General features: G+C 43.8%; 1 protein-coding gene across 10 annotated transcripts in view; it reads left to right on the top strand.

The window, feature by feature from the left end:
- ADD1 (adducin 1) overlaps positions 1 to 24,435 on the top strand; it is an 89,843-nt gene that overhangs the window by 41,702 nt on the left and 23,706 nt on the right. For all 10 annotated transcript variants that reach the window (XM_018049843.1, XM_018049841.1, XM_018049845.1 and 7 more), the window contains exons 2-5: positions 4,221 to 4,435; positions 9,425 to 9,587; positions 17,160 to 17,311; positions 24,325 to 24,405. In XM_018049843.1, the coding sequence (XP_017905332.1) occupies positions 4,241 to 4,435; positions 9,425 to 9,587; positions 17,160 to 17,311; positions 24,325 to 24,405 (591 nt within the window). In that variant the 5' untranslated portion in view covers positions 4,221 to 4,240. The remainder of the gene's footprint in view (positions 1 to 4,220; positions 4,436 to 9,424; positions 9,588 to 17,159; positions 17,312 to 24,324; positions 24,406 to 24,435) is intronic.

Genomic DNA, 24,435 nt, shown 5'->3' on the forward strand with positions numbered 1-24,435 from the left:
CTTTATTCTAGGAGCATTTCAGACTCACACGGAGTAGAACAGTGTGGTGAACTCTGTTCATCCTTCGTCCGGTCTCAGCAGGTATTAGCTCACGGCCAGTGTTGTTTATTTTGTGTAACCCTTGCTCTCCCTCTGTCCCACGCACTGTTTAGGCAAATTCCATATGTTGTCATTTTGTCTGTAAACATTTCTGTATGTGTCTAATATAACCATAATATTAGACCTAAAATTAACAGTAATTACTTAAAGCTGTCCAATTCCTGTTATTGTTCAAATTTCTGATTGTCCTGAATGTCATTTTTAGATTTTTATTTTACACTTTATTTGAAGCAAGATCTGGCGAAGGTCCTCCTGAGACCTTGTCAAGTTTTAAGTAGAGGGGTGAATAACATGCTCTGATTTACATTTGGAAACTCTGTACTCACTGTGAAAAATGGGTTGGTGGGGGCAATGTTAAAGAAACAGGCAGTAGAGAAGTTAATGAGGAGGCTACTTTGTGTCCAGGAGGTGAGTGCTAATTATCTAGGTTAGAGCGATGTGGTAGAGATGGAGAGAAGTGGCTGAGGACGAAGTGTCCTGTGGGCAGGGCACACTGGTCTCCATGGTTCTTCCAGACTTTTGGATTCTGTTGGATGTGTATGTTTGCTTATTTGAAAGTATTGTTCTCAGATTTCATTGGTTGGGGTATTAACATTTTAAGATTGGTGAAATCTTAAAATATTTACCCAGGATAAATCATAGCGATATGATATAATACTTTATAATAATTGTGATAGGGGAACATTCTCCTTAGAGGAGGATTAATCCCCACTTCTCTTGAATCAGTTTATTCAGCTTATTTGCCATTGTGTCATCTTGTCTATGTGTGACTACAGTGATAGTATTGACAACTTCTATGTAGTAGGATAGCAGATTATAGTTTTTTACTTAAACGTGTTATATAATCTCAGGTACATTATGCTAAAGAATATTCATAGTTTCATAGTACTGTATTGAACAGATTACATTACAACCATTCATGTATTGTTGGACACTGATCTTTTTAAACTATTTAAAAATTATTCTAATGTTACAGGAAGTTTTTAAAATCTGTGTATTTTCCATTTCTTTTAAAAAATTTTGGATGAAGTAATGACTTCTTCATAGAGATTTTCCTAGAAAAATTTGCAGTCTTAACACATGCTTAAAAACTGCAACAATGAAACTTGAAGCTATAATTGATAAAAAAAAAAATTACAGGTTTTGTACTTTAAAAGTGGAATTATGTTTATTCTTGTTTCTTGGGCTCAGAATATGTATATTTTGACTTAAGTTTATAGACTTCCTTATTGAAGAAATGGAACACATGTATAGTTAGTCTTCAGTTTTTTATCTTATCCCATTCACATGGCAATTTGTAATAAATTGAGAGCAATCTCTGCTTTATCTTTAACATGTTGGTTTTACAAAGATTGTTTTCTTTTAGTCAGCTCTGCAACCAGGAAGCAGCTGTAGTTGCCACTAAAATGTTCCCCTCCATCTTATTTACTGATGAAAATGATTTAAAATTGGGACTCATTTGGTAATGGAGAACTCTTAATACTGTGTAATCTTTGTATTTATTTTCCCCGAAACATTCAAGTGGAACATTTTTATCATTGGCTTGGAATGGTCAGCTTCATTTATATCTAATGAAGAAATATCAGACAACCATGAATAATATTTTGTTTTTTGGGTCCTTCTTATAGAACAAACTAGGTCAAACAGATGAAACGAACATTTTAAAGGATATGTTCAGAGAAGGGTAAGCTTTTAGGCCATTGGTTCCCTTATTAGGTTTTATTGTCTTTTAGTCACTGTTTTTATACTTTGGAGTCCTTGAAATAGTATTACTTTAAGTATGCTGTCATATCTTTAGATTTCAGAAAAGCAGTATCAAAATTGCGCTTTCTCTTTAAAAAAAGATGTTTTCTTCTGCTGGTTATTCTTTAAAGACTTACTATTCAAATTGTGGTCTAAGTCGGGCACAACTGAGCGACTAACGGACACATTCAAATTGTGGTCCAAGTTCATTGGCATTGGTGTCACTGGGAGCTCCCGAGACATGCAGGGTCTCAGGCTCTGTCTGATGCTGTGGATTTGTATCCTGATGTGATGCTTGGGCAGTTCACATGCACATCAAAAAGCTGACAGTGCCAGCCCCAGATTCCCAAGGTTGGGTCCTCCTGTCCAAGGCATCTGTGCCCTCAGTTGCACCCCTTGCCGTCCCTTCGGGGACATTGTTTTCCCCTCTGTGGTCGTCGTCATCAATTACAGCGCAGCTTAGAGGTTAAAAACACGGGCTTTACAGCCAGGGGTCCGGCTTTACAACCCCAGCCCTGCGGGCCTCCTGCTGAGTGACCTGTAAGTGAGGAAGACAGTCGCGCACTGACAGACAGGGGAGGCGAGAGGATCAAAGACGGGTGAAGAGCAGCGTCTCCCTTGCAGTTCCGGCTGCTTTCATTCCCCTTCCCCTTATCACGGACGCTATTTGAGATGTCTGTTGCAGCGTAACAAATCGCTCCAGGAGTTTGCAGCTTAAAATCGCTGCCTTATTATTCATGGTTCATGATCTTGAGGGTCAGGGATTTAGGCTCAGCTGGGCAGTTCTGTTCGTTGTGGCATCTACTGAGGTTGCTTGATGACTTTCAAGTTTTTGAAGTAAGTAAGTTGTATATTCTGGATGTAAATATTTTCTCAAGATACGTGATTTGTAAATGTCCCCCCATTTTGTGGGTTGTCTTTTCACTTTATATAACCTTTGAAGCACAAGTTGTTTAATTTTTAGGAAGGCCAGTTTATCCTTTTTTTCCTTTCTTTTGTTGCTATTTCGGTGTCATATAAGACTGCCTAAGCCAGGATCTCAAAGATTTATTCACTTTCTTGTAAGAATTCTATAGATTTGCTGTTACATTTAGATCTGTGTTCCATTTGGAATGATTTTTTCTATACAGTGTAAGAAAGGGGCACTATTCACTCTTTTAGTTGCTGATTTAATCACCTCTTTTAAATCCCTACTTTGCTTAGCCTCTGTGGCTTGAGGAACTGTTGCTCACTCATTCTCCATTAAAACTCTGCCTGTGGGTTCTGAGATTATTTCCTTCTTTTTAATTTATACAGAAACTTTAATTTGCATACCTGCTATATGCCCTGGATGCTGGTTCTGCTGCCTCTTTTTCAGTCATGATCTGTTTGCTTTTGGCTGGGCTAGGGCTCCGCTGCTGCAGGGGCTGTCTCTAGTGGTGGCGCGGAGGGCCTGCTCTCTTGTTGCGGAGTGTGGGCTCTAGGGCGGTGTGGGCTGCAGTGGTCGCACTCTGTAGGCTCCAGACCACAGGCTCAGTAGTGGTGGTGCTCGGGCCTGGCTGCTCCACAGCATGTGGGATCTTCCTGGAACAGGGACTGAACCAGCATCTCCTGCACTGGCAGGCAGATTTTCTACCGCTGAGCCAGTGGGTTATAGAAGCAGAATAGAAATTGAACTGTCTGTGTGATTAGTAAAGGTGCTGTTTAGAGATTTAGTAGTTAAAAGATGAATATTAAATTATGCATTCAAACAGCATTTCAAATAAAAGATTGGGATAAAAAGAGTGTAAACTAAGTAGCTATATTAGCAAACTGTTAAATTTGAGCCATTTGGGCATCTTTTCAGGTTACTCACCAACTCAAGGACATATTGACATTTTCAGAGCCTGATGTTACTGTTCTTTGAACTGAGAAGGTGGTGTTGGTGAGCATTTCCCATTTGTGTGAATACAGATGTATAAGCAGCTTCTCTCTGACCTGTGTGGAGAATCCTTTGCAGAGTCGCTACCAGTACTTTTGGGGAAAAATGTCAGGAATCAAGTGTCTCTGGAAATGAATTGTGCTGCTATTAGAAGATCATGTCTGTTTGGGACAATGTGGTAACTTTATCTTGGGGTCAAATTTTAATATCTGGAGAGTTTGTCAGAGGATATAGTGGCTTTGTTCAGTTGTACAGTGGTAAGGACAAAGCTGCCCTTGGCTGGTGGGAGGGTGGGAGATGGTGGCCCGCCGCGTGCCTGAGAAGCCACGAGCAAGCACCACCCGTCATGACTGTGCCTGGTGGGTCAGTTAGGGCGTCCTCGCGCTGGAGACTGTGTTTATCAGGCTGATGCGCTCATCGTGAAATGCTGCCGGGCATATGTGCAAAAACAGCCCTTTCCTTTGCTTTGATTCTGCAGGAGCCGGGAAGGACTGTGCGATGAACGGTGACGCCCGGGCTGCAGTGGTGACCTCACCACCCCCGACCACAGCCCCGCACAAAGAGCGGTATTTCGACAGAGTGGATGAGAACAATCCAGAGTACTTGCGAGAGAGGAACATGGCCCCGGACCTTCGCCAGGACTTCAACATGATGGAGCAGAAAAAGAGGGTGTCCATGATTCTGCAAAGTCCCGTAAGAGCAGCGCTTCCTTTGACCCAGGGTCCTCTGTCTGCTTCTACCTCTCCAGTTCATCTGCTCTGTTGTGTTTTTTTTTTTTTTTTTAAACTTTATTTTGCTTTACAATACTGTATTGGTTTTGCCATACATTGACATGAATCAGTCATGGGTGTACATGAGTTCCCAATCCTGAATCCCCCTCCCACCACCCTCCGCATATCATCTCTCTGGATCATCCCCATGCACCAGCCTCAAGCCTCCTGTATCCTGTATCAAACCTAGACTGGCAATTCGTTTCTTACATGATAGTATACATGTTTCAATGCTATTCTCCCAAATCATCCCACCCTCTCCCTCTCCCTCTCCCACAGAGTCCAAAAGTTCGTTCTATATATCTGTGTCTCTTTTGCTGTCTCACATACAGGGTTATCATTACCATCTTTCTAAATTCCATATATATGTGTTAGTATACTGTATTGGTGTTTTTCTTTCTGGCTTACTTCACTCTGTTCATTCAGCTCCAGTTTCATCCACCTCATTAGAACTGATTCAAATGTATTCTTTTTAATGGCTGAGTAATACTCCATTGTGTATATGTACCACAGCTTTCTTATCCATTCATCTGCTGATGGACATCTAGGTTGCTTCCATGTCCTGACTATTATAAACAGTGCTGTGATGAACACTGGGGTACACATGTCTCTTTCAATTCTGGTTTCCTCGGTGTGTATGCCCAGCAGTGGGATTGCTGGGTCATAAGGCAGTTCTGTTTGCAATTTTTTAAGGAGTCTCCACACTGTTCTCCGTAGTGGCTGTACTAGTTTGCATTCCCACCAACAGTGTAAGAGGGTTCCCTTTTCTCCACACCCTCTCCAGCATTTATTGCTTGTAGACTTTTGGATCGCAACTGTTCTGACTGGTGTGAAATGGTGCCTCATTCCTCTGGTGAAGTGAAGTCACTCAGTTGTGTCCGACTCTTGGCGACCCCATGGACTGCAGCCTCCCTGGCTCCTCTGTCCATGGGATTTTCCAGGCAAGAGCACTGGAGTGGGTGCCACTGCCTCCTCCATCTGTTGTGTTTTTTAAAGTCCATTTACCTTAACACAGGAATTAGTACCTTAGGTATGTATGTGTGTGGCTGTTGAGTTAAGTTTAGTTCAAGTCATCAGACAAGACAAATGAAGAAGTTTCAATATCATAAAAGATAGGAGATATTTATTTCTCCTTTTTATACTCTCTTTGCTTTTCCAGGAAGTCTGTATATGTATTTTAAAGAAAAAATGAAGTCACTCAGTTGAGTCCAACTCTTTGCAACCTCATGGACTGTAGCCTACCAGGCTTCTCTGTCCATGGGATTTTCCAGGCAGTAGTACTGGAGTGGATTGCCATTTCCTTCTCCAGAGGATCTTCCCGACCCAGGGATTGAACCTGGGTCTCCCGCATTGTAGACAGATGCTTTACCATATATATATATGTATATATTTTGGACCATTTAAAAAATATATATATATTTAAAGTATATATATTGGGACCATTTAAAAATTACTCTTTCCTCCAAAACACCTAGCTTCATGCTGGGCATTTAGTAGACCTTAGCAGTCAGTATCTGATTGTTGATTGATTTTACCTTTAATTATGGTCGGCATGGGAACTACAATCACACCCAACTGAGTGTCTCCTATTTGCATCTTTAGGTAAAGTAGTGCTGTTTTCGTTACCAAAATGTATGCGTTGGGTGGGGGCGGGGGGGTTCTGGCTGCTTGCCATTCAAAAGCCAATAAGCAGGCCAGGTTGGTGGAAAGGAAAGTTTGCTTTATATCAGATGCCAGCAACTGGTGGGCAGAGTGGTGGACATCTGTCCAAAGGCTGATTCCTGCCCCGCCCCCCGCAAGCAGGGGATGAGAGCTTTTATAGAGTGAGGGGGAGGTTCTGTGCAGAAACAGCAGTCAGCTCCAATAGTCGTCTTCAGTTGGTCACCAGTGGCCTGACTAGCATCCTCTTGGTGGTTTTAGGTACAGTTCATCTTCAGTTCTGGGGTGCACTTGTTGCCGTTTCTTTGTGGTCACTTCTTGAAATTGGCAGCTCGTGTCCTGGGTACAGTCTGGTTATCATGTGGTTAACTTCACCTGGGGTTTTAGTATCTATAAGACAGCTCACAGGATGTGGCTTAGAACATTATCTACAGCCCTTGAGAAACAGCTGAAGGTCCTTGACTCTGCTTGATGACTGTGCTGTTGTTCTTTAGTCTCCTTTGACCGTTTTCCCCGGTTTCAGCATTTCTCCCTTCTCTCATCAGACTTACTCTTCGGCTTCAGTTTTCCACCGGCAGAGGCAGGCAGAGGACGCGGTGGGGGCGAGGGCCACGCGGGCCTGCTCCCTCTCTTCTTTGTAGCTTGCTCATGTCGGTGATGCTGCGTCTGTGTGTGTCTCGCTCGTTTTATCATTTTAACCCATTGTTTTATTTCCTTAATATTTGAGGTGTCACTTGGCAGGTAACTTTTTTTATATGTTGATTATCTCCATCTGCAAGGAATTGGGCATTTAGCAATAAACAAGGCATGTAAAGCTCACGTGTTTGATTGTTATTATTCATATATAATTCCTCAATACTATAACTTACAGTAAAATACACAAGTCTTAAGTACACACCTGGGTGAACTGTGACATGTATCACACCTGTGTAAGTGCCCAGAGCAAGTCTCAGACTTTACGTCCTAGTTAGGAGATGACCAAGACACAACACACATGACCCAGTGCGGGGGACAGTTGGCTGGCTCGATGGTGTGTGGCTGGCTGGCACAGTCCTCTCTGAGTGGGGTTCTGAACTCTGAATGACAGGAAGGAGCCCGCCTGCAGGGAGGGGAGCAGCATTCCAGGCTGGGGGAGCGGCAGGGATGGAAGTCCTAGGGGAGGAGCGAGCTTGGGGGATGGAAGGGCAGCCCTTGCAGTAGGCAGAGGGAGCGGGAGGGGCGGGGAGGGGCGGTGGGGTTGCAGGGGAGGAGGGCGTGGTCCTAGGAGGCCTGGAAGCTCAGCTCACAAGTCTGTCTAGTTCAGAGCACAGCAGAGGGGCACTGGAGGGCTGCAGGTGGAAACGGCGCTTTTCAGTCTGAGTCATCCTGGGTTGGTAGAGAGAGAGCATCGTACAGGACGAGAGAGGAACCTTTCTTCAAACAGGAGGTCTGGTAGCTTGGCCAGAGCGGTGGTGGAGGTGGAGGTGGAGAGAGGTAGGCTCCTTTGTGTTTTATTTCGAAGGTGGGATAAGTAGGACTTGCTGATGGACGTGGAGGAAGAGCTGAGAGAGGGAACAAAAGAATCAGGACAACATTTAGACCTGGCTTGAGAATAAGTAACTAAGTGAAAATCACTGAGGAGAGAGTGAAGAAACTAAACTTTGAATACCAGGTGTGTGCCGGGCACTGTGCGGGCACCAGGGGTGCTGCGAACACAGTCAGTGTCAGAGGGCTGCTGACCCACGTGCCCTGTGGGATCTGGATAGAGGAGGACACTAGAGAAAAGGCTGCTAAGTCCGGAAGCCCCTGGGCAGCGTGGGCACTAGAAAAAAGGCCGCTAAGTCTGGAAGCCCCTGGGCAGCGTGGACACTAGAGAAAAGGCCACTAAGTCCGGAAGCCCCTGGGTAGCGTGGACACTAGAGAAAAGGCTGATAAGTCTGGAAGCCCCTGGGCAGCGTGGACCCAGTGTTGGTGTTTGGGTTTTAGGAGCTGCAGCCAGGGGTGGGAAGCCCCTCTCTGTGGGTGCGGGTGCCACCAGTTGGGAGCTGTGAGAGGGAACCTGTGAAGTTGCCTTCAGGGTTCTCTGTTCTCCGCAGAGTAACCGTGGGAGTCATCTGCTCAGAGTGGGCATGGGGAGTGGCGTGGAGGAGTGGACGAGGGAGGCGACACGAGGAGCCGGGAACGCACTCAGAGGGGCGCGCTCGGGCCAGTGCTCACGAATAGAAAGGGTGAAGAGTTGAACCTGGGGCTGGGATTTTGCCAGATGAAATGGCAGGGAGTCAGAGCTGTAAGTAAGGGCGTGCTTAGTGTTAAACCAAGGGCCTCAGGTGAGTGAGGGAATGATGCCGGCTCGCCATGAGGTCTTAGGACCATGATGGGGTTGAAGGGAGGGTGAGCTAGACGCTAGGAGAGGGTGTGTGGAGAACATGTGCTTGGCTCTGAGGTCAAAGAGGGGCACGATTGCTAGGAAGGAGGCGGTCTCGGGCGTGAGGGTGGAAATGGGCCCCAGTGAACGGAGGGAGAGGGAGAGGGAGAGACCATCAGGGCTGAGAGGCGGGAGTGCGGCTGTTGGACCGTCGGGAGTTGGGACCATACCCGCAGACAAGCTCATTGATGGTGACTGCTTGCTGGGACCAGAGGCTAGGATCCAGATGGGTGTTTCCAGGCTCACTGCTCATTGCTAAGCTCGGCCCTGTATTGCACATACGGCTCATCCAGAATGCTGCTGAGACAGGCGGTCAGTCCCTTGTACTAGGGACTTTTTCAGTTTGCATTTCCCTTACTAAGTGTCAAGTTCCTTGATGGCAAAGCAGGTTTGTTTTTTTTTCCCCCAGTATCTGTATGTTCTCAGTGCCTAGTGTCATGTAAGTTTTTGGCCTTTCATGTTGAATGTGTGCATAGAATTCCATTGTAAGGTGACTGAGTGTATTTAATCAGTTCTCTTCTGTTTAAAATGTAGAGTGTTACCTCTGTTTCCTTTTATTGGTAATACTGGAATGAACATCCTTACGAATAAACCTTTGAGCACATCTCTGATTAGTTCTTTAGAAATGATTCCTAGGAATAGAATGTTTATTCAGATTGTTTAGCTTTTACCTTGTTAAATTACTTTCCAAAAAGAATGTACTAATTTACGTTCCAAGTAGTGATGTATGAGAATACCCATTTGCCTTTGCAGCAGTGGATGAAAACAAACAAAAAAGTTGGTCTGTGTGATAGTTAGCTTTGCCGTGTGTCTCAAGGTGTCTCATTGTTTTAATTTGCCTTTTATTAGGCTTTCTGTGAAGAATTGGAGTCAATGATACAGGAACAGTTCAAGAAGGGGAAGAATCCCACAGGCCTGTTGGCATTGCAGCAGATTGCAGATTTCATGACCACAAACGTACCCAATGTCTACCCGGCGGCTCCACAGGGAGGGATGGCGGCCTTGAACATGAGTGAGTACTTTCTGACTGTACACATGCTCTGCCGTTTTCCAGGCTGAATTTCCTGGCTCTTTGTTATGTGAAATAGGTGCGCACACATAGTGTAACACATGGAATTGAGTTTTGTTTTTCTTTTTAAATTGAACTTTAGTTACAGTAAAAGATAGGCCTAAACATATCTTGACTCTGTGATAGTTGCTCAGTCGTGTCTGACTCTTCTGCAGCCCCGTGAAGCTTAGCCCACCGGACCTGTCTGTCCATGGAATTCTCCAGGCAAGAATACTGGAGCAGGTTGCCATTCCCTTCTCCAGGGGTCTTCCCAACACAGGGGCACCAAGCCTGGGTCTCTGCACTGCAGGTGTCTCTACTGATCGAGCGTCAGCCAGACTGGAGAGGGCTCCCTTTGTTAGGGGCCAGTGAGACTTATTTCTTAGGCAGATGGCATTTTATTAATATGTGGCTTCTCAGACCCTTTGTGAATTAAAAAGAAAAAAACTAATCAGAAATAATGCTTGGGGAGAAGCATGTTGATTTTGCCTGAACTTATTTCAGCCAGGCCACCCTTTCTTATTTACCATCTTCACTGCTGTTTGCAAATGAATGAGAAACAGAGAAATTCCAAAAGAAAGTCAGAAGGAAAATGTTGAGTGGGTGAATGTGAGCACAGAATGGTTAGCTGTGCAGAGATGGCGCTTTGCTGTGGCTGTTGCATTTGTGAGCGTGCGTGTGGCTGGGTGGAGCCTGGGGCACCCTGCAGGTCAGCTGTCTCAGCCGCTGTGCATGGATCCGTCTGATGCGCTGGATAATGAGCTCTGACTGACTGAAGGGTTTGCTTTCCACTGGGTCACGAGCCGCCTGCTGGTTTCCTGGCTGTTCTCTCTTCTTGGAAGTTGATTAACTTTCACGCAAGTGATCTCATTGTTGACACCCACCGAGTGTTAAGAATCACACGTGAGTTATGAACTCACATTTGCATCCTGAAGTTGAATGGTAGTCATTAGGTTTTCATATGGATTTCTAAGAGAGTCTAGTGATATTTATATGAATTGGATAATAAAGGACAATTAATATATTTACTCACTTACTGTGGTTTTTTTCTTTTATTTGCATTTATTTTTTGTGGCATTTGTTCCCAGGCGCTAAGTTTTTGCTTGTTCAGTTTCTTCTGGGGTCTCTTTTTCTTCTCTGCAGCCTTCTCTTCTGGTTTAGGAACACTGTACTTTTTTTCAGTAAGGATCATGTCAGTATGGCAGGGAGAATTCGTGTATGGGTTGATCCGACCATGAGCTCTGGAAGTCCTGGGGGCTTTGTTCACCCGGATGTGCTCAGTGACCAGAGAGTCTGCATCGAGCCCCTTAAGTTCAGCATCACTCCCTGCAGTTTTGAGCATGTGCAGGAAAAGCTCAGCACTCTTTCTGGGCCCCTGACCCTGGATCCAGCCCCACTCTTTGACCTGTGCGCACCTCCCCGCTCCATCATTGTGACACCGTCAGGATGGCGTGCTGCTTCTTCAGAGGGACATCCTTCAGATATTCCGTGGCTTTTTGGATATCATGCCCTTAATCGCTGGGGCAGTTTCATGACTGTTCAAAGTACATAAAGATTTGAACCTCTTGATTTGCATGATTTTGTGGGGTTTTCTGGGTCAAATGAATAGGGAACCATTTTTAGAGGTTACCTCAGGCTGCTTACCAGAAAAGCATATATTGTCTTATAATCAGAGATAAAGGAAATTTTCATAGTGCTACACCAAAAAAAGAAGGAAGAAAAGATTCTAGTTTTAGTTGTATCTAATAGTTTGTCTCTTAAATATAAAATTCTTATACAAATGTTAACCTTTGTTGTGGAATATAGCGTATGTAGGTGGTGTAGGACAAATGTAAATATGACTTACGAACGGTTTTAAGGTGAGCTCCTTTATGACCAATACCTTGGTTAAGAATTAAAGTTTCGTCGGTGGCTTGCCCTGCCCATTAGCCCTCTTAAAAGGAATTACCTTCTTGACTTGAATGGTGTCACTGCTTTTCTTTTCTTTATAGTTTTATCATCCAAATGGTTATCCTTAAGCTTGATGGTCTGCTGCTGCTGCTAAGTCGCTTCAGTCATGTCCGACTCTGTGCGACCCCATAGACGGCAGCCCACCAGGCTCCGCCGTCCCTGGGATTCTCCAGGCAGGAACACTGGAGCTGGTTGCCATTTCCTTCTCCAGTGCATGAAAGTGAAAAGTGAAAGGGAAGTCGCTCAGTCGTGTCTGACTCTCAGCGACCCCATGGACTGCAGCCCACCAGGCTCCTCTGTCCATGGGATTTTCCAGGCAAGAGTACTGGCGTGGGCTGCCATCGCCTTCTCCGGCTCGATGGTTTAATGTTTGTCTTTTTTACTTGCTGTCTTGTAAGCGTTTTTAAAGCTGCAGATTGCCCTTCTCTCTCTTTCTCCTCACACTTCAAAGAAAATGGGGTTCATTGACCTGTAGAGTTTTCTGCAGTCTTGCCTTCTGCTGACTCCATCTCCGTGGTGCTAACACGTCCCTTTTGCCTCTTGCATTTGTGGTGATTGGTGGCTGGGTCTGGAGGCCTGGGTGTGTCTGGACTCTGCTCTTTGGTGAGCAGAGATGGGCGTCGCTGTGCTCCCTCTGCAGCTGCATGCCTGCTCATTGTCGTCTGTCTTGGAGCAGCCCTGCGTGCTCAGTGCCAGGGCCCATTAATTGAACAAAAGCTCCAAGATGGGGGTGTTTTAGTTCTGTCAATTCCTTCTGTATTTACTAGTTAGAATGCTTGTATAAAGAGAACCTGCCCTGGGAAATGGTGAGTGACCAGCGTGGGCGCTGCCTCCTTCTGTCGCTCAGCACATGACTGCGGGAACTCAGTGCGAAGCCGTCCATAGGCGGCCTGCTTCTTGGTCAGGGTTTCGTACGAAGCAGAGCAGTGTCCTTGCTGCAGTCGTTTGGAAACCAGCGCTCAGTCCGCACATAGAATGAAGCTTCCTCTCAGCTCTTTTGCTTACCCCATGGTACAGTTCATATAGGAAGAGTTCAGTTCAGTTGCTCAGTCGTGTCCGACTCTTTGTGACCCCATGGACTGCAGCCCGCCAGGCCTCCCTATCCATCATCATCTCCCGGAGCTTGTCAAACTCCTGTCCATCGAGTCGGTGATGCCATCCAGCCATCTCATCCTCTGTCGCCCCCTCTCCTCCCGCCTTCAATCCCTCCTAGCATCAGGGTCTTTTCCAATGAGTCCATTCTTCACGTGAGGTGGCCAAAGTATTGGAGCTTCAGCTTCAGCATCAGTCCTTCCAGTGAACACCCAGGACTGATCTCCTTTAGGATGGACTGGTTGGATCTCCTTGCAGCCCAAGGGACTTGGAAGCTTCAAAAGCATCTATTCTTCGGTGCTCAGTTTTCCTTATGGTCCAGCTCTCTCATCCGTACATGACTGCTGGAAAAAAACCCTTTCCAAAGTGAGAGAGAGGTTGGTTTCCTGTCATACTTCTAAAGTCACCGATTACTGATTCTTTAGTAGTATTTTGGATGCATGGACTTAAATACATTCAACGTGTTTGAAAGCATTGCAGTTCCCTCTTCTGATGCAGCAGCCTTTGACGGGAGAGATCCTGAGCCGGTTATCTCCGGCAGCGTCCACCCGGCCCTGTGGGCGGTGTGCTAGGCTCACTGTGTACGTTTCCTGCCCCACATCTGGAGTCAGCCGTTTCTCTAAGAAACCTTGATTTCTTTTTGTGAAAAATGAAATTTTAGTCTGGGTGCTAGGAATGCTTTTCGCTGCTGACTGGTCAGTCATTTTTTTCTAGTCCTTTTTAGTGGATAAAGATAGGAAATATATATTACCTGGTGGTTCATATACTATGTTGATACATTGGAATTGTAAGTATAATTGTAAATATGTAGAAATCATAATTTCAGTTAAAATTCAGGTCTAAGGGGTTTTTCATTTACCCTTTTCTATCTGACATTTGTTTTCCTTTCTTCTCCAAGAGCTCTGGATCCCCAGGACAGGAGGAGAGCAGATGTTGACTGTCGCGTAGTAACTCAGACCTTTCCCACAGAGCGCGTGCAGCACCAGTCCTGTACCAGTGTGTTCTCTGCTCATGTTTCAAACTAGTCTGTGTGCTCCGAGCATGTGACCGTTGCATGTTACGGTCTTCCCTTATTACGATTCATCTAGCGTCAACAGTCGATAATTTAATCCTGTGAATCAGTCTGTGTGATCAGTCACGTCCAACTCTCTGCGACCCAGAGGACTGTAGCCCACCATTTTCCTGGCAGGAGGACTGGAGTGGGTTGCCATTTCCTACTCCAGGGGATCCTCCCGATTCAGGAATTGAAGCCGCGTCTCCTGCGTTGGCAGACGGATTCTTGATCACTTAGGGCCACCTTGGAAGTTTAATCCTGTAATAAATGTATGTTTAATGCTCACCACCAGTCTTTGTGTTCCCTGAGACAGTTTGGTTGTCTGAAGTTCCTTTTATAGTAAATTTCTCAGAAAACACTTCTGGGAAGGACTTCTGAGTTCTTGCATTGTGGCCTTTACGTGTCAGTGTTAATTTCATTTACTTAGTTTGGTATAAAATCATTGACTCACATTTTCCTATTTTGTGTATCTTAAATACATAATTCATTTTCTTGGAATTTGAAGACAGTATTTCTGTATAAGTTACTTGATTTCTTTCCTTGATGGTTGACTTTTTTTTTCTTTAGAGTCCAGAAATTTTGCCAGAATATGTCTTGGTATTGATCCTTCTCGATCACTTTTCTCGATAATGTGCCCTTCCGTTCCAAATCTGTGTTTTCAGAGTGTTTTCTTGAGTTAGTTTTTAATACTTGTTCACTTGCTTTTGTTTCCTAGTATACCCATTGAATTTTGTTTGTTGGATTTTCTTTGTCTTAACTGTCACTTTTTTTCAGGTCTTTTTTTTTTTTATTACTTTCTTCATTTCTTTATGATTTAAAAAGTTTTTCTTCTTTCTCACCTTTATGCTTCTTTTTAGTATTTATTTTTTAAAGTGTTTTTCATTTATATCTAATTACGTTTACATTCCATCCCTCATTTCTAAATTTTTCCAATTATATTAAAATTTTTTCATACCTTCCCTAGTGGCTCAGATGGTAAAGAATCTGCTTGCAATGCAGGAGACCTGGATTTGATCCCTGGGTTGGAAAGGTCCCCTGGAGAAGGGGATGGCAACTCAACTCCAGTATTCTTGCCTGAGAAATCCCGTTGACAGAGGAGCCTGGTGGGCTACAGTTGAAGGGTTGCAAAGAGTCAGACACGACTGAGCAACTAATGCTTTCACTTTCATTATTAATGCTTTTATTTTGTATGAAATAATAGGTTATAGTTTCCATTTGTTTTGTGGTCGTTTCTTTCTTGTGTGCTTTCATTATGTGTAGGAATGTGATTTTGTTCCTTTTTATTTTAATAGTTTTTGTGTGGTATTTGATCATGATGTTTTTCTGTTTATTTTTACATGAATTTAATTTTCCAGGAGGGCTGTGGTTCAGGAATCCTGACTCTAGGGCTCCCTCTTCAGCTGTTTTTGTGAAGTGCTAAACTATGGCGGTGCTGAAGCGTTCAACCCTCCTTTCTATCTGGGTCTTTTCTTTTGTTTTCTCACTCCCATACTCCCCTCCCCTTTAGAGAGTCCTGTGCAAGTCACTTTGGGTTCCATTTCCACAGATTATTTTCTCTGTACTTTTGCTTGAGATAGTTCATAATTCATCGGTTCAGTTCACTTCAGTCGCTCAGTCGTGTCTGACTCTTTGCGACCCCATGAATCGCAGCACACCAGGCCTCCCTGTCCATCACCAACTCCCGAAGTTCACTCAGACTCACGTCCATCGAGTCCGTGATGCCATCCAGCCATCTCATCCTCTGTCGTCCCCTTCTCCTCCTGCCCCCAATCCCTCCCAGCATCAGAGTCTTTTCCAATGAGTCAACTCTTCGCATAAGGTGGCCAAAGTACTGGAGTTTCAGCTTCAGCATCATTCCCTCCAAAGAAATCCCAGGGCTGATCTTCTTCGGAATGGACTGGTTGGATCTCCTTGCAGTCCAAGGGACTCTCAAGAGTCTTCTCCAACACCACAGTTCAAAAGCATCAATTCTTTGGTGTTAAGCTTTCTTCACAGTCCAACTCTCACATCCATACGTGACCACAGGAAAAACCATAGCCTTGACTAGACGGGCCTTAGTCGGCAAAGTAATGTCTCTGCTTTTGAATATGCTATCTGGGTTGGTCATAACTTTCCTTCCAAGGAGTAAGCGTCTTTTAATTTCATGGCTGCAGTCACCATCTACAGGGATTTTGGAGCCCCCTAAAAATAAAGTCTGCCACTGTTTCCACTGTTTCCGCATCTATTTCCCATGAAGTGATGGGACCAGATGCCACGATCTTCGTTTTCTGAATGTTGAGCTTTAAGCCAGCTTTTTCACTCTCCTCTTTCACTTTCATCAAGAGGCTTTTTAGTTCCTCTTCACTTTCTGCCATAAGGGTGGTGTCATCTGCACATCTGAGGTTATTGATATTTCTCCCAGCAATCTTGATTCCAGCTTGTGTTTCTTCCAGTCCAGCGTTTCTCATGATGTACTCTGCATATAAGTTAAATAAGCAAGGTGACAATGTATAGCCTTGACGTACTCCTTTTCCTATTTGGAACCAGTCTGTTGTTCTATGTTCACTTCTAACTGTTGGCTTCCTGACCTGCATACAGATTTTTCAAGAGGCAGGTCTGGTATTCCCATCTCTTCCAGAATTTTCCACAGTTTCTTGTGATCCACACAGTCAAAGGCTTTGGCATAGTCAATAAAGCAGAAATAGATGTTTTTGTGGAACTCTCTTGCTTTTTCCATGATCCAGCGTATGTTGGCAATTTGATCTCTGGTTCCTCTGCCTTTTCTAAAACCAGCTTGAACATCAGGGAGTTCACGGTTCAATTTCTTCCAGAGTGAACTTTAAAACCTTTTGTCGTTCAAGGAATTTGTCTGTTTCATCTAAGTTTAAAAAGCTGCTGTCATAGATGTTGGTGCCGTCCTTTCACTGCCTGTGGGACATGCAGTGAGACTCCCTCTTGCTTGTTCATATTGGCAATTTCTGTCTTTCTATGTTTTGTTGATGAGTCTGGGCTGGAAATGTATTTTATTTCCTTTTGTTTTTAATTTTGTTATTTTTTTAACATTCTCAGGATTAAATCAGTTATTCTCAATGTTTTTGTTTGATTCTCATCTGCTTGATCTTTGTTGCTCTTTTTTTCTTTTTGGGCTTAATTTGCAGTTTTATAAGGTAGAAACCTAGATCATTTTTAAAAAACCCTTCTAATCTATATATTTAATAGTGTAAATTTCCTCCTAAGCATTCCTTTACTGCATCTCACAAATTGGCTACTTTTTTGTTACTTATTTCTACCCTAACTTTTGTATTAATTTTGGGGAACATAGCCTTTATAAAATAGTCCTGGACATTTTCAAGACTTACCTCCTGACCCTTTGTGGGAGGATTAGTATCTCAACTGTCTGAGTTACATTTGACAAGAAACATTAAGTTTTTGAATCTTTTTTTTTTTCTTTTATATTTCAGGTCTTGGTATGGTGACTCCTGTGAATGACCTTAGAGGGTCTGATTCTATTGCCTATGACAAAGGGGAGAAGTTGCTGCGGTGTAAACTGGCAGCGTTTTATAGACTAGCGGATCTCTTTGGATGGTCTCAGCTCATCTACAATCATATCACAGTGAGTACTGAGTGGGGTGTAACTGAACGAGAAGTGGAACACTATGTGTCTGCACCACCTCTCTTCATTAAGAGGAAGGGGGACTCTGGCTGAGCCAAAGGAAGTCTTGGGATACCTTCTTTCTGACTCCTGACTGCACCATGTAATAATCGGAGATTTAGCCAGTTTGAATTAAAAGTTATGAGGACAGTAGTTCTTTAAAACTCTTTTCTTGATGAAAACCTAATAAATGACTGTTAGCCAAATTAAGGCAGTTCCTAAAGTTCTCTTTAAAGTTGCACCATGAAGAAGGCTGAATGCCAGAGAACTGATGCCTTTGAACTGTGGTGTTGGGGAAGGCTCTTGAGAATCCCTTGGACTGCAAGGAGATCCCACTAGTCCATCCTATAGGTCAGTCCTGAATACTCACTGGAAGGACTGATGGCTGAAAGTAAAGCTCTGACACTTTGGCTACCTGATGTGAAGAGCCAACTCGTTGGAAAAGAACTTGATCCTGGGAAGGATTGAAGGCGGGAGGAGAAGAGGGCAGCAGAGGATGAGGTGGTTGGATGGCATCACCGACTCAATGGACGTGAGTTTGAGCAGACTCCAGGAGATAGTGAAAGACAGGGAACCCTGGCGTGCTGCAGTCCGTGGGGTCGCAAAGAGTCGGACACAAGTTAGTGACTTACGGCAACAACAGAAAGTTCTTCTTATGACTAAATGCCAAGAATGAAGGTATTTTCTTTCCTACTTTGACCAAAGCCTTCTGTCTTTCATACTTAGCCATTTATCAACATCATTAGGACCTCTTGTTTTCTTCAGTTCATTCTTGCAGTGAGTTTTTATTGGGCATCTGCTGTAACTATTTATTGCTCTGTACTGGGCATGATTCTGACTCTGGGCTTGTGTCAGTAAAGGAGACAGGTACTGCCTTTCTGGGGTTTTCCTTCTGTATCTCAGCCCACCACCCATGTTCTCTCTGTTATGTCCATCCAGCCTGGCTTTCAGGGTCCGTCATTTCAGTAATACTCTTTGCCAACACTGTGTTATTCCTCCCTGTACCTGAGAAGCCAGATCCGGTTGTGCTGAGAGCCTCAAAACAGAGCCTGCTGGCTTTCTCCATAGATTTACAACCTCAGGCTCAAGTAGACCCACACTGCTATCTGACAACTGTGGGACATTTCTCTTACAAGCTCACTAAGATTTCTCCACTGTCTTTTCCTTTGTTCAAAACTCCTGACCCCGCCACCCCACAAGTGACCATGTCATCTTGCCAAGAAAACGGCACCTCGTTCCTGATGTTTTTGCCCGTTTTATACTCCTGACCACCTGTTGCAGTGTTCCGACTCCTACCTACAGGTCAGACTTTGCTTCCTGGCTTGGAATTCCATCACTTCCTACTTTTTTAAGATCTTAATGCATTATCAAAGAGGAGAGTGAAAAAGCTGGCTTAAAACTCAACATTCAGAAAACTAAGATCATGGCATCCAGTCCCACCACTTCATGGCAAATAGATGGGGAAACAGTGAAAGACTTTATTTTCTTGGGCTTCAAAATCACTGCACATGGGGACTGCAGCCATGAAATTAACAGATGCTTGCTCTTTGGAAGAAAAGCTATGAAAAACCTAGACAGCATGTTAAAAAGCAGAGACATTACTTTGCCAACAAAGGTCCGTATGATCAATGCTATGGTTTTTCCAGTAGTCACGTATGGATGTGAGAGCTGGACCGTAAAGAAAGCTGAGTGCTGAAGAATTGATGCTTTTGAACTGTGGTGTTGGAGAAGACTCTTGAGAGTTCCTTGGACTCCAAGGAGACCAACCAGTCCATCCTGAAGGAAGTTAGTCCTGAATATTCATTGGAAGGACTGATGCTGAAGCTGAAGCTCTGATACTTTGGCCACCTGATGCAAAGACTTGACTCATTGGAAAAGACTGTGATGCTGCCAAAGGTAGAAGGCAGGAGAAGGGGCCAACAGAGGATGAGATGGCTGGATGGCATCACCGACTCAGTGGACATGGGTTTGAGCAAGCTCTGAGAGTTGGTGATGGACAGCGAAGCCTGGCGTGCTGCAATTGTGGGGTTGCAAAGAGGTGGACAGGACTGAGCTACTAACAGCAGCCGTGTATTGTGAGGTTTCTGGCTCTCTCCCGCCCCTCCCGTCTCTTCCCCTTCCCTCCCCTTTCCTCTTTTGTTTTTTGTCTCTCTTGTGGAGGTGATCTCTTTTTTGAACCACTTGATCTCGTCTGTTTTTTATAATTCCTTTCATTGACTATTTTAAATATATATATTTATTGTGGCAAATGTACCTCACACAGATATAAAAGAAGTTTTAGTCCTCTGAGTACTTTTAACTCTTTGAGATAACCAGCAGTAACAGCTGTTTAGATTACCCTTTTCTGCATGTTTAAAAAAAGAAATTGAAGTTACCAAAAAATACTTCTTATAGCTTGTGAGCTACAGGATCTTTAAGAAAGAAGGTGTTTGTTTTTCTAACTATTTATGGAATCCATTTTTTGATTTCAAAGTCTAGGTATTTTCATACACAGATTTAAGAGAAAAGACATATTAACAGTATAACCAAATGCGCTCAGAGGTCATTGTGACCTTTCTCTGAAAGAGGGCAATAGAGATTTCCCGCTAAAGGGATTTAAAAGTGCTAACAGGTGTTAGAGGATTGGGGATGATTGTCTGAATTACATTGCTATCTTAAGATTGCTTTGGATTTAGAGAAGCTTTCGGTGGGGTGGTGGGGGTTGTCAAAACCAGGATGGCGCAGCTGGGCTGCCTCTCTTGCTGGCACTAGCTGATGGCAGGGCCTTCCTGCCCCTAAACGCCTCTTGGTGTCAGTGGAGTTGGGTCTACCTCCATGCATTCCATGCAATGTGTTAACCGTCTGAGGTGGGCAGCTTCAGGGGTGGGAGCGGAAACAGAGTCAGGCATATCTGGTTTTGAGTGAAAGACGTTAACACTCATTCCTTGTGCACAGAGAAGGGGTATTAACTGTGGGGAGACATGAAGTGAGGCCAGTGCTGGTCCACTGGGGACTAGAAAACTTTCTTTGAAATGTCTTTTTTTTTTTTTTTTTTTCCATTCTGGGACTTAGTGTATAGCACTTTCTCCTTTTTGTTTGCAATTCAGAAAATTGTATGTTTTAAGCTTTTTCCATTAAAATGTGTAGATCTGTTGAATGCACTCTTGGAAAAATATGGTTAGGAAAGAAGTCAAAGAAGAAAACATGAGGAATTCACTGGTGGTCCAGTGGTTAAGAGTCCTCCTTTCAGTGCAGGGGACGCAAGTTCAATCCCTGGTTGGGGAACTCAGGTCCCACATGCTACAGGGCAGCTGAGCCCAGACACTGCAACCTGAGAGCCTGCACGCTGCGCTTAAGAGAAGCCTGTGTGCCGCACAGCCACCATTTTTTTTAAAAGGAGGAAACCGTTATATCTGGGTCTTAATATCCTGCAGCCGGTGGGAAATGGCTCAGTTATTAAACATCAGTTTGAGAGACTATTACATATTATGAAAAACAATTACAAAGACCATGTGAAAACATGAAAATTATTATGAAAGTATAAAATACATACTATTTATAGCTATATGAATTATGTGTGTGTACACATACAAACAGAAAAGAAGTGATTACAACTGGCTGTGTAGTGTTTTTGTTAATGTGGAACCTGACATCATGCTTCTAAAGTTTATGTGTAGGGCAAAGGCTTAGAATAGACTAGGCACTCCTGAAGTACTAGGTAACGTGGTATTTTTTCCTATCAAGTGTCAAACTTATGATAATTAAAATAGTGTTCTTTAGCCAAGGGAAGAAACAGATGTATCAGTGAGACAGAACCCAGAACTGAATCTGCCTCTATTGAAAGCAGATACACAAGAGTTGGCATCGCAGATCGGCAAGGGAAAGATAGACCAGGCTATGATTGGTGCTGGCACAACTGGATTGAAAAATCAGAGTTGGAAAGTTGTATTGGCTTTTTCCCTTATACATTATAGACTCAACAAGCAGTTCCAGTGATTTAAGGATTACATGTGAAAATAATACTTTAATAATTTTGTTGTTCAGTCGCTTAGCCATGTCCAACTTTTTGCGACCCCATGGACTTCAGCATACCAGGTTAGGATCAATATAAATGAAAAAAATTGACTTTTAACCTCTGACTGAAGGAAAGTTGTCTTAGGACACCAAGGCACTTATCATAAAAGAAAAGATGGATAAATTTGACTGTTAAACAAATTTCTTGTCATTAAAAGACGCCATGAAAAGAATGAAAATAAAAGGTTACAGTCTAGACTATTTTGCCTCAGCTTTTTTGGAGTTGAAATAGCTCAGATGGAATTCTGTCACCTCCACTGACTGGGTGCTGGTGGTTGTCGATTGCTTGGTCGTGTCCAGCTCTCTGTGACCCCATGGCCGCAGCACACCAGGCTTCCCTGTCTTTCACCAGCTCCCAGAGCCTGCTCAAACTCATGTCCAGTGAGTCGGTGATGCCATCCAACCATCTCATCCTCTCTTGTCCCCTTCTCTGTCTGCCTTCAGTCTTTCCCAGCCTCAGGGTCTTTTCCAATGAGACAGGTTTTCACTTCAGCTGGCCAAAGTATTGGAGCTTCAGCTTCAGCATCAGTCCTTCCAATGCATGAATATTCAGGGTTGGTTTCCATTAGGCTTTACTGATTGGAGGTCCTTGCAGTCCAAGGGACTCTCAAGAGTCTTCTCCAACACCACAGTTCAAAAGCATCAATTCTTTAGTGCTCAGCCTTCTTTATGGTTCAGCTCTCACATCCATACATGACTGCTGGAAAAACCATAGATTTGACAACATGGACCTTTGTCAGCAAAGCAATGTCTCTGCTTTTTAATGTGCTGTCTAGGTTTCTCATAGCTTTTCTTCCAAGGAGCAAGCATCTTTTAATTTCATGGCTGCAGTCCCCGTCTCCAGTGATTTTGGAGCCCAAGAAAATAAAATCTTTGCCTGTTTTCATTATTTCCCCAACTATTTGCCATGAAGTGATGGGACAGGTTGCTATGATCTTAGTTTTTTGAATGTTGAGTTTTAAGCCAGCTTTTTCACTCTCATCTTTCACTTTCATCAAGAGGCTTTTTGGTTCCTCTTTGCTTTCTGCCATAAGGGTGGTGTCATCTGCATATCTGAAGTTATTGATACTTCTGCTGGCAATCTTGATTCCAGCTTGTGCTTCATCTAGCTCGGCATTTCGCATGATGTACTCTGCATATAAGCAGAGTGACGGTATACAGCCTTGACATACTCCTTTCCCAATTTGTAACCAGTCTGTTGTCTCATGTCCATTTCTAACTGTTGCTTCTGGACCTGCATATAGGTTTCTAAAGAGGCAAGGAAGATGGTCTGGTATTCCCATCTCTTGAAGAATTTCCCACAGTTTGTTGTGTTGCACACAGTCAAAGGCTTTAGTGTCGTCAGTGAAGCAGAGGTAGATGTCTTTCTGGAACTCTCTTGCTTTTTCTATGATCCAACAGATGTTGGCAATGTGATCTCTGGTTCCTCTGCCTTTTCTAAATACAGTTTGAACATCTGGAAGTTCTCAGTTCATGTACTATTGAAGCGTAACTTGGGGAATTTTGAGCATTACTTTGCTAGTGTGTGAGATGAGTGCGATTGCGCAGTAGTTTGAACATTTTTTGGCACTGCCTTTTTTTGGGATTGGGATGAAAACTGACCTTTTCCAGTCCTGTGGCCGCTGCTGAGTTTTCCAAATTTGCTGGCATATTGAACGCAGCACTTTAACAACATCAGCTTTTTTGGAGTTGAAGTAGCTCAGATGGAATTCTGTCACCTCCACTGACTGGCTTTGTTCATACTGATGTTTCCTAACACCCAGTTGACTTCGTACTTGAGGATGTCTGGCTCGAGATGAGTGATCACATCGTCGTGGTTATCTGGGTCATTAAGGTATTTTTTGTATAGTTCTGTGTATTCTTGCCGCCTCTTAATATCTTCTGCTTCTGCCTCATGCGTAGCTAACAAAGAGTTAGCATCCAGACTAGATAAAGAACTGTCAGTAAGAAAAGGGTGTGGGTGTGTGCTAAGTCACTTCACTCTGACTGTCTGTGACCCCATGGACTGTAACCCCCCCGGGGACTATTTGCAGAGTGAAGGAGGGAGGCAGGCCATTTGAGGACATCGCTGCCACTGTCCACACAGACCCCACGTGTGCTTCTGTCTAGGCCACTGCGGAAGTCACTGGGCTGGTGAGGAAGTTGACTAAATGTCGTAAGGCCTTTCCAACAACCACTGAATTCCGTCTGTCCGACCCTAGTTAGAATTCTTGGCCCAGGAGTAAATGTATTCCATCCCAGTAGCTTTGCGAAGTCTGTTGAGTCTATTCCCAAATGATTAAAAATCAGACTACATTTCATTAGGACAGGACTTTTTTTTTCCTCTTGTAGGACAGGACTCATTTTTCCCCTCTCTCAACTACATAACTGGCGTCTCGCACAAATGCATCATGTGTGACCGATCTGTATGAAACGAGTTGCTGAAAGAGAGCTGTATGGTGGAGGCAGAGCCAGGCCTGAGGAGCGAGGGCGCAAAGCGTAGAGCCGCCTCATCACGCAGAGCGGAGCCGCTTTCTCTCATCTGATTTTCATGACTGTTCACCATCCTCTAGGTTTTGAGTGCTTTAAAAAAAATTTTTTTTTTTGAGTTTTAAAAAGTAGCTCTTGGTTTTCATTATTACACCCTTGAGGAGATCAGCTTTTTACACATGGTACTGGTTTGGTAGTCTATAGGTTTTTCTCCTCATAAGGTTAATTATCGTGAATATGATCAAGGCTCACTTTATGTAGCTAGTAAGCTACAACAGCATACTAATAGAAAGCTTTCCAGTTGCCTCTTAGCTCTGTGATAGGTCCTGTAATTAAGTGCAGTCCTGTGTAGCACACCTAATGTTCGCAGAAAACTTGTAAGTCTATGGACAGGAAGCGATGCAGATAATATCACTAGGATTTTTGAGCTAATTTGGTAATTCTCCCCACAGACCAGAGTGAGCTCTGAGCAGGAGCATTTCCTCATTGTACCTTTTGGACTTCTCTACAGTGAAGTGACTGCCTCCAGTTTGGTAAGAATGTCCTGGTCTTCTTGCGCATGG

Source organism: Capra hircus, chromosome 6 (genome assembly GCF_001704415.2).
Source record: "Capra hircus breed San Clemente chromosome 6, ASM170441v1, whole genome shotgun sequence".
Lineage (NCBI taxonomy): Eukaryota > Metazoa > Chordata > Mammalia > Artiodactyla > Bovidae > Capra > Capra hircus.